The sequence below is a fragment of the Scyliorhinus canicula genome, chromosome 12 (genome assembly GCF_902713615.1).
Source record: "Scyliorhinus canicula chromosome 12, sScyCan1.1, whole genome shotgun sequence".
Taxonomy (NCBI): domain Eukaryota; kingdom Metazoa; phylum Chordata; class Chondrichthyes; order Carcharhiniformes; family Scyliorhinidae; genus Scyliorhinus; species Scyliorhinus canicula.
Window position 1 is genome coordinate 129,785,682 of NC_052157.1, and position 11,042 is coordinate 129,796,723.

General features: G+C 47.0%; 1 protein-coding gene across 1 annotated transcript in view; it reads right to left on the minus strand.

The window, feature by feature from the left end:
* gusb (glucuronidase, beta) overlaps positions 1-8,214 on the minus strand; it is a 31,837-nt gene extending 23,623 nt beyond the window's left edge. Inside the window, exons 1-3 of the mRNA XM_038814102.1 lie at positions 7,835-8,214; positions 3,492-3,680; positions 1,734-1,915 (exon numbers count right to left, since the gene is read on the minus strand). Of these exons, the coding sequence (XP_038670030.1) occupies positions 1,734-1,915; positions 3,492-3,680; positions 7,835-8,017 (554 nt within the window). The 5' untranslated portion in view covers positions 8,018-8,214. The remainder of the gene's footprint in view (positions 1-1,733; positions 1,916-3,491; positions 3,681-7,834) is intronic.
* Between the last annotated feature and the right edge of the window lie 2,828 nt (positions 8,215-11,042).

Genomic DNA, 11,042 nt, shown 5'->3' on the forward strand with positions numbered 1-11,042 from the left:
CTTTTCATGCACTGCTTATTTGTGTCCAGTTCTTTTTTTTCTTATTCCTTTTTATTACTAAAACAGTTGTCTGCGTTTGTTTCTTTATTGCATTTTTATTTGATATAGGGGGCCCACTTCATCAGGGGCCCACTTGCCATCGGGCAAGCTGACACCCTGGCCAGTCCGCCACTGGCTACCACGAAAAATGCACAAAAGTGCCTGCACTTCCTCAGGAAACTAAGGAAATTTGGCATGTCCACATTAACTCTAACCAACTTTTACAGATGCACCATAGAAAGCATCCTATCTGGCTGCACCACAGCCTGGTATGGCAACTGCTAGGCCCAAGACCGCAAGAAACTTCAGAGAGTCGGGAACACAGCCCAGTCCATCACAGAAACCTGCCTCCTATCCATTGACTCCATCTACACCTCCTGCTGCCTAGGGAAAGCGGGCAGCATAATTAAAGACCCCTCCCATCTGGCTTACTCACTCTTCCAACTTCTTCATTCGGGCAGGAGATGCAAAAGTCTGAACACGCAAGAACAGACTCAAAAACAGCTGCTTTTCCGCTGTACCAGACTCCTAAACAATCCACTTATGGAGTGACCTCATTAACACTACATCCCTGTATGCTTCACCCGATGCCAGTATTTATGTAGTTACATTGTGTATCTTGCATTTTCTTTTCATGTACTTAATGATCTGTTGAGTTGCTCGCAGAAAAATACTTTTCACTGTACCTCGGTACACGTGACAATAAACAAAATCCAAATCCAATCCAAATTTTTTTGGGATCTCAAAAAAGATTCTTACCAATGTGGGGAACCATATCAAATATTAATCAGCACCTTTCAGAAGAAAGCAGGAATGTCCTCTCTCCCCCCAACACTATTTTTCTTCAACAGTGAAGAATATATTTTGTGACTAGACAGTCCTGTAACATTCAAGAATTAAAGCAACTTACTCAAAAAAAGTTCTTATATTCACCCAAAGCCTTTTAGCTGAAATAGATAAACTTCTAAAATAAGATGTAGTTTACTAGCAAACTAAAGAAAAATTAATTCCAATATTATTAACAAATCAAAAATCCTGTTTATTGTGGATACGAAAGGAAACAACAATGTATTGTTTATCGCTGTCATTCTGACACTTATGGGAATGGTACCACAGTGGCAATGCTATTAACTCATAATCCAGAGGCCCAAACTAAACTCCACAGATAGGTGTTCAAATCCCACCACAGCAGCTGGGAAATTTAAGTTCAATAATTAATTAATCTCAAAGAAAAATCTAGTCATCCGTACCAATGATTTTGAAACAAGCTAATTGTTGTAAAAATCCATCAGGTTCACGAATGCCCTCCAGGGGAGGAAATCTGCCATCGTCACCTGGTCTGACCTACATGCGACTCCAGACCCACAACAATGTGGCTGACTCTGAACTGCTCTCTGAAATAGTCAAGGGTGCAGGGAAAAGGCAAGCGAATGGCATGAAATCATAATGCTCATTTGGAGAGCCGGTGCAGACACGATGGGCCGAATGCTCTCCCTTCTGTCCTGTACCAATTCTGGGAAGGCGCACCGTTGAATCAGATGGTCACAGACAAGTAAAAATGGACTGTAGCAGTTCAAGAAGGTGTCTCACAGCCACATTTTCCAGATAAGTTCGGAGCCAGCAATAAATGTTGGCTTTGCCGGCAAGACTCACATTAACAACAAATTTTAAAAGTCTATTCTATTCAATCTCACCTTTTTGTATCAGTCATGTACTGAATTTTTCCTGGAGGCAATGTATATGGAGTAAGTGTGTTGTTTACTGCAATGGTGATTCTGCACTGACGAGTTGAGCTATTCTGAATAACTTTAGTGATGTCCGCTTCAAAAGGGAGATGGCCACCTTCGTGAAAGGCAACCTCAGCACCGTTTACCCACTGCAAAAAGACAACACGGTCACATCAATTCTGATATTTAATTTACTTTGGTGTTTCTCCCAAAATGTTGGTCAGGTGATCAAATATGTAGGATTCTACAAATAATAAATAATATTTAAGTTTATCTTGCAACTCAAAGAAAAAAACACTTTATTTCCTGGAATTTCTAGCACATGATGGACCCCATTAAGGTGATTAGACCTGAAGAGGAGAGAAAGGGGCACAAAACAGGCAGGTGGAAACTAAAAGAACGTCCATCACCCAGAAATCTAGTAATGTGACAAAACCATTTTAACGTTACATACAAACAACCCAACTGCAACAAGTGACCCTCCTGTGGCAGGAGGAATGTCAAAAAACAAATTCAGCCTCTTTTACAAAACACTTGTTCATTACGCTTTCCCTCCTCATTTGCTCATATAATTCTTTATCCTTTTCCTGATGCTGCAAGAGTGTTAGAAAAGGGCAGAAGGTTTTTGAAAGTCAACCATCAGCAATTTTCTTGCAACATATTATGATACTAGGTATTGATGAGGATGTTGATTTAGTTCCTGGACCCAAAAGGATCCTGCTACATTTAATTATTTAAGAATATTCCAGAGTTTCCACCTCCTCTGCTCTATCTGGATGTGCTGCATTTATCTATGCAGTGAAGTTTAATTTATTAATATTGTAGATGTATCTTTTTGCACTTCCTATTTCAGATTTCCTTCCCAAGTGAAAAGTTCAGGTTTCATAATACGTATTTCTACACTGAGGGTTCGCCTCATAGCTCCTCTCTGCATTGCTACAAGTACTTGTTTCTCAGTGACCAGAACTGTGCACAGTACTCAAGGCAAGATCCGATGAGGAATAGGCAGTTTGATCATGACTCACTGACTTAACTAGCTTCTTTGCCTTCTATTAACTTTATGGATTGCTGCTTTGAGTAATCATGCTGAGTCTCAAGCCTACTTAGACTGCTAAGTCTCTTTAAACATTCTTCATTATTTTAATAACAATCCTCATGGAATATGTGCCACCTATTTTCCTTCCCATGTGATGTACTGTACATTTATCTGCATTAAATTTCATTTCCCACTGCTAACCCCCAATGCGCCTCCACACCCTTCCTCACGCCTCCCCCGCCTCGCCTCCACCCTTTCCTGGTATCACTTGGATCTTCTGGACTCACGGTCAATTTGCATTTTCTCCCTCACTGAATCAGAGGTTGCAAAACTAACATTTCAACAGATATTTAGCCTGCAAACCCATCAAACAAAAGGTAGAACCATACCAAAGCTAAGCAAGATCGTAAATCAGTTTGTTGTAATTGTCACAGAGATCATACCTGTGCGTACACTTCAATTTTGCGGAGTTACATTTCGAAACAGGGTTAGTTCACTGGCGAGTCATCAACTGAAAAGCTTATTATTTTACCACATCTCTCACTTTGCTATTCAAATCACAATCGTAGTTCTTAACTGCTCCTTTGATTATATTCAAATATTTTGTGCCAAAGTACAACTATTGCTATTGAAGGTTGTTTTTTCTAAATGTTAATGTAACACAATGTAAAGTGATTTAAAACACTTACAACGATAGAGTAGTAATTGGCACTGCCAACATTGAGCACAACTCTCATCCCAGCATCAGGTGAAATCCAGTGCCTGGGCATCCAAACCTCCTTTTCATACCACACCCAGCCAATGAAATCTCTCAGCTTGTGGTCCTGTGTGATGTCATTGTAACTTGCTGGAACAGGCATATCAATCACAGGCCCTGTCTAATAAGAGACAAAGAGAATATCATGTGATATAGGATAATCCAAAAACACACTCAAACTGCAAATATCTGGTGCAAGTTCTTCTAACGAGGCACCAGACCCAATTTTAAACGCTCAAAATCTTTAAGAGAGTTAACATCACAGTTCTTGATAACGCTGCTATTACATTCTGAATCAATACTATATAATAAAGATGTTCTTCAGTGGCGTAGGGTAGTATTTTGTGATCTGATAATATATGTGTTACCTTAAGGGGGATGTGGAGGTGCTGGCATCTTTCACACTGATAATGTGCCTACTATATAGTACGTGTAGCCTCAGGACTGAAAGCATACATTGTCCTTGAGCTTTTGGCTAAGATCAAGCTTAAGATGAGATGCAATGCCTTTTCCTGTCAGCTCAGCCATGTCTCTCTTGTAGAGACCATGAATTGGACTCAATTTGAATTTGAATTGTTTTTTGGAGCAAGCAATGAGTTGGATTAAGGGTTTGCCCTGTCCACTCTGCGCATTGGCTTTGCAACTTTAAGAACAGTATAAAAAATTTTAAAACATGTCCCGGATTCCTTTCCGAATGTTCCTTTGCAAAGAGGATCTGGCGAAAGACTTTTATCGAGGTTCACCCAGAGCAGCTCTTCAACACAAAACTCTGTGCTTTATAGGTTGTTCCTCGGGATTCACACAAGATCATCATCTCCAGCTGGTGGACTGTCAATGCTGTGAAAGACACTCTTTGGTCTGTCCGGAACTTGCTGTTCATAGAATCCCTACACCGCAGAAGGAGGCCATTTGGCCCATTGAGTCTCTGAAATAACACCCTACCTAGGACCACTCCCCCACCCTATCCCTGCAACCCCATAAACCCACCTAAGCTGTCCATCCCTAGACACTAAGAAGCAACCAATCCACCTAACCTGCACATCTTTGGACTGTGGGAGGAAACCGGAGCACCAGGAGGAAACCCACGCAGTCAGGGGGAGAACAGGCACACTCCACACAATCACCCAAAGCCAGAATTGTACCTTGGCCCCTAGTGCTGTGAGGCAGCAGTGCTAACCATTGTGCCACCATGTCACCCATTGCACGGAATTGTCCTCAACAGAAGTTGCAGACCGGCATGTTCCAAGATCCAGGAATGTTAACTGAGGAATGCACTAAAACTCGAGGCCGCTGTCAGAGGTGAGGTAATGGGAAACGGTCACTGCCCAAGGCCTTTCAGCCATTGTACACCGAGGGGCTGGAAACCATATAGAACCCTCTCAGGCAGCATGCCTAACCTGGAATGTACACTGTGAATATCAACATATTGAAACTATTAAGATATCTCAGAGTGGAACATGCTGTAATAATAATAATGACTTATTGTAACAAGTAGGCTTCAATGAAGTTACTGTGAAAAGCCCCTAGTCGCCACATTCCGGCGCCTGTTCAGGGAGGCTGGAACGGGAATTGAACCCGCACTGCTGGTCTTGTTCTGCATTACAAGTCAGCTGTCTTAGCCCACTGTGCGAAACCAGCCCCTGTATGGAGAAAAGTAGAATTCTACTGCACTCTCTAATATTCAATTTGAAATATTTTGCTCGGGTTATATGCTTGACATGCAAAGCACATACTAAATATTGCAATTGTATTGAGGCATCTCAGATTAGACTTGCTGTGTGAGGAAAAGTTTAATTTTATTGCACTTTTATTTAATTCAAAATGTTGCACAATATACTGCTGCAAAAAATATATTTCTGGGGGAGAAAACTAAGTAGTTCATAAATTCATAAGATTATAGGGGCAGAATTAGGCCATTCGGTCCATCGAGTCTGCTCTGCCTTTCTATTGTGGTTGATATGTTCCTCATCTGTTACCTACAATGCTACAGACCAAGAGCTGGATTTCAAAATCAGCCAGAGCATCTCCTCCCTGGAACACATGACCTAGGAGCAGGAGGAGGCAATTTAGCCTCCCGAGCATAAACACAGTCAATGTGATCACCCTGGCCTCAACTTCACCGCCCTGCCCCTTCAACCCATTACCAATTCAAAATTTGTCTACATCCTCCTTAAATTTACTCACTGTCCCTGCATCCACCGCACTCTGGGGTAGCAAATTCTACAGATTCACAACCTTTTGGGAGAAATAGTTTCTCCTCAAATCTGTTTTAAATTTGCTACCTCTTATTTGAAGATTAAGACCCCTCATAAAATGCCCCACAAGAGGAAGCATCTGCTCCACATCCACTCTATCCATACCTTTTAGCGTCTTGTATACCTCAATTAGATCTCCCCTCATTCTTCTATATTCGAGAGAGTATGGGCCTAAACTGTTCAATCTCTCCTCATATGACAAACCCCTCATCTCTGGAATCAATCTAGTGAACCTCCTCTGAACTGCCTCCAATGCCCTACATCTTTACCTCAAATAAGGGGACCAAAACTGTGTACAATACTCCAGGTGCAGTCTTGTATAGTTGCAACAACACTTCCTTACCTTCATATCAATTCCTTTTGCTATAAATGCCAACATTCCATTTGCTTTCTTTATTATCTGCTGTTGCTGCATGCTTGTTTTCTGTGACTGATGCATGAGGACACCCAGATCCCTCTGCATCGGAGCACCCCAAAGTCTTTCTCCATTAAGTAACAAGTTGGTTTCCATTTTTTCAACCAAAATGAATGACCTCACACTTGTCCACGTTAAACTCCAGCTGCCACATTTTGGCCCACTCTCCTAACCTATCTATATCCATTTGTAAGGTTCTTATTTCCTCATTGCAACATACTGTCCCACCTATTTTTGTGACATCTGCAGATTTGGCTATAGAACAGGGGTGGGCAAACTTTTCCGTGCAAGGGCCACATTCAGAAATTCACAATTTTAAAGGGCCGCATAGTATTAATAGTCCCGGTTGTAACCAATTAGCGTGCGGCATATACCTCAGCGCTTCCCCCGGTGGCATCCTGCCTTTAGCCCTCTTTATCTCTACTTTTCAAAAATGGCGCTTCACCCGGTTATGATTCTGGGCGCCTCATATAGAACATAGAACAGTACAGCACAGAACAGGCCCTTCGGCCCTCGATGTTGTGCCGAGCAATGATCACCCTACTCAAGTCAACGTATCCACCCTATACCAGTAACCCAACAGCCCACCACATTAACCTTATTAAAAAAAAATGTTAAAAAAAAAAAAAAAATTTTTGTGACTTGATCTTGGTGGGCCGCATAAAGACCTTTGGCGGGCCGTAGTTTGCCCACCCCTGCTATAGAACCTTCTATTCCTGTATCAAGTCGTTAATAGAGATTGTAAATAGCTGGAGCCCAATGACTGAACCCTGTGGCACCCCACTAGTTACATCTTGCCATCCCGACTCTCTGTCCCCTGTCCGTCAGTCAGTCTTCTAATCTTCCAGTGCACCAAAACCATCCAACCTACTGCTCCAACTCAAACAATCTATTTATTTTCTTACGCAAATCAATTACCACTCTTAGGGGCTGTTGGGAACATCAGTCGAATCTTACTGGCAGGTAAACTGACCGAGAGATTAGCCTTCTTGAGGGCGATTGGGATAGCACATTACTTGGACACCATCTCTCCCTTCGAAGATATTTAGGTAGTGAACACAGCTCTCGCCTGAGTCACAAGGAGCGAGTTCGGGTCCCACTCCAGAAACATGAGCACAGAAATCTAGGGTGGCATTTCAGAGGAAGTGAGACACTGTGGGAGTTGCAGTCTTTCAAATGAGACATTTAAACCAAGGGCTGGTATGCTCTCTCGAAACAGAGATCAGGAAGTGTCCTGGTCAATGATTATCCTTCAACCAACAGCATTGAGCAGATTATCCATCTTATCTCATCGCAGTTTGCGAAATCTTGCTGCAAATTGACTGTTACGTGCCAACCGGAACTGCACTTGTAAATTAATTCACTGGTTGTGAAGCGCTTCGGGATGGCCCGAGGTCATGAAACGTGTTATTTTACTGCCTTTGGAGGCTGCTTGGACTTAACAGCATCAGATCTGCTGCAACACATGTAATTGGAAGAGTGCCCTTTGTGTGATAACTAGGACATGGAGATCCACCCGGAGGGGGTGCTGGGTCCCTGCCCCTTCAGCCGTGCTTGCTGTTGGAAGTAATAGAGCATTAACCCGATCTTTGAATGGGATGTTACCTCTCTGAGGGGTCGCCGGTACCAAGCCTCCGCGAATCCGCGGTTCCTGTCTGCGGATTGATCCGCTCGGAAGCTCCAGAGTCCATTGAGTTCTTTCAGCTCCCGGGAAGGAGTCTCCCGGGGGCTCAGAGCGAGAGCAGAGGCCAGCAGCGAGAGCCCAAGCAGCAGACAGACCCACACCATCCTGCGGCTGGGCTGGGCTGGGGAGGCCGTCAGCTGACTTCCGCGAACCGCCTCACGTGATGAGAGAAGTATCAATGTTGACGTTTGTCAGTTTCTCTGTTTCCGTGGGCAAATCCCCAATTAACTCCAACATCCCTTATTCCGCTAGTGTTAACTGTTGGTGGAACGACACAGAGACTGCAGAGTTTCGATGTGATCAAGTGTAACTCAGTGGGTTAGGAGAGGGGCATTGGCCCGGGTTTTGTGGTCGCAGTTAGAGGGGAACTCTCAGCGTGGCTGGCAGCCACTTTCTGGAGTCCTCAAATGTGCAGTTAGACCGGGAATTCCAGAGTTGTCCGTGATTGGAACATTCCCACAGGATCCGCAATTGAAAGCACCGCGTCCTCACTCCCAACACCCCTCCAACACAAACTCCTCCTCTCCATCACCCCACCCCCTCCTCTCCATCACCCCACCCCCTCCTCTCCATCACCCCACCCCCTCCTCTCCATCACCCCACCCCCTCCTCTCCATCACCCCACCCCCTCCTCTCCATCACCCCAACCCCTCCCCCTCCTCTCCATCACCCCACCCCCTCCTCTCCATCACCCCACCCCCTCCTCTCCATCACCCCAACCCCTCCCCCTCCTCTCCATCACCCCACCCCCTCCTCTCCATCACCCCACCCCCTCCTCTCCATCACCCCAACCCCTCCCCCTCCTCTCCATCATCCCACCCCTCCTCCTCTCTCCATTACCCCCCTGTGGTAGTCACCACTGTTGTATTGTGTATACTGCATACAAGGGTATTACGGTAAGGCCCCTGTACTACCGGTACGGGGGTAGATCCCTGCCAAGCAGGCGGAATATAAATGTAATAAAACCTCAATTACTCTCTACTCTCGTCTCGTCGTAATTGATAGTGCGTCAATTTATTACGCAGAGATTTTAAAACGATGGATCTCCGCATCAAGCCAGATCGCCTGCAGCTGCACCCTCAAGCAGACAATGCCTAGTCAGCCTTCGCACATTGGCTAGCCTGCTTCGAGGCATACATAGGATCTGCGACTGACCCACCTTCAGAGGCACAGAAGCTCCAGATCCTCAACACGCGCCTGAGCACGGACATCTTCCCCCTCATCCGGGACATGCCGAACTAAGCTGAGGCCATGGCGCTACTGAAGGAGAACTACACTCAGCAGACCAACAAAATCTATGCCAGGCATCTCCTCTCCATGCGGCATCAACTCCCCGGTGAGTCTGTGGAAGATTTCTGGCATGCCCTGCAACTCCTAGTGAGAGATTGCGATTGCCTGGCCGTTTCGGCCGTTGAACATTCTGACCTGCTACTTAGAGACGCGTTCGCTACAGGCATAGGGTCGGCCTACATCCGCCAGCGACTCTTAGAAGGGGCTACCCTCGACCTCGCGGCGACCAAGAAACTAACGCTCTCGCTCACAGTCCCCTCACGCAATATACAGGCGTATGCCCGTGACCGCACGGCCCACCCCTCCTGAGCATCGTGGACCCCGCCAGCGAACACCCCACCGTGCACCCCACCAGCGACCTCCCCCAGCCAACCCCAGGCCTGCGCCGCGCAGCAGCCAAACAACACCGGGGGACCCAAGTGCTACTTCTGTGGACAGTCAAAACACCCCTGACAACGCTGCCCGGCATGGAGCGCTGTGCAAGGCCTGTGGTAAGAAAGGACATTTTGCTGCTGTGTGCCACGCCCACTTGGTCGCCGCTGTGTCCCCGGCACCCCCCATGTGCGACCCGCGGGTGCCGCCATATTCCTCGCCTCAGACTTTGTGCGGCCGATGGGCGCCACCATCATCCTCGCCTCAGACCACGTGCAGCCCGTGGGCGCCGCCATCTGGCCTGCCTCAGGACATGTGCGGCCCGTGGGTGCCGCCATCTTCCCCACCTTAGGACCCTTGCTCGTCGGGCACCTCATCGGGCTGCTCATCACCTGCAACCACCGCCGACCAGCCATGTCTGGCCTCCGTTACAATCGACAAGTGCCGACCGCACAACCTCGCGACCAGGTCGACGACAGTGAAGGTCGATGGTCACAAGATACCCTGCCTTCTGGACTCCGGGAGCACTGAGAGCTTTATCCACCCCGATACGGTAAGGCGCTGCTCCCTCACTGTACACCCCACCAACCAGAGAATCGCCCTGGCCTCTGGATCCCACTCCGCGACGATCCGAGGGTACTGCATCGCCACCCTCACCATCCAGGACATAGAATTCAGCGGCTTCCGGCTCTACATCCTCCCCAACCTCTGCGCTGCCTTGCTACTCTGCCTGGACGTCCAGTGCAACCTCCGGAGCCTAACCCTGAAATTTGGTGGGCCCCTACCACTCCTTACTGTCTGTGGCTCACGACCCTTAAGGTCGACCCACCTTCCCTGTTTGCGAACTTCACCCCGGATTGCAAACCTCACCCCGGATTGCAAATCGCCACCAGGAGCAGATGGTACAGTGGCCAGGACAGGACCTTCATCAGTTCTGAGGTCCATCGGCTGCTGCGGGAAGGCATTATCAAGACCAGCAACAGCCCCTGGAGAGCCCAAGTGGTAGTGGTGAAAACTGGGGAGAAAATCAGGATGGTCATTGATTACAGTCAGACCATCAACCGGTACACGCAGCTCGACGCGTACCCCCTCCCACACATATCTGATATGGTCAATCAGATTGCGTAGTACCGGGTCTTCTCGACAGTAGATCTGAAATCTGCCTACCACCAGCTCCCCATCCATAAGGCGGACCGCCCATACACTGCGTTTGAAGCAGATGGCTGCCTTTACCATTTCCGTAGGGTTCCCTTCGGCATCACCAACGGGGTCTCGGTCTTCCAACGGGAGATGGACCGAATGGTTGACCGGTACGGGCCGCGGGCCACTTTCCTGTACCTGGACAATGTCACCATCTGCGGCCATAATTAGCAGGACCACAACGCTAACCTTTCCAAATTTCTCCACACCGCCAAACTCCTCAACCTAACCTACAACAAGGAGAAGTGTGTGTTCAGCACGGACCGA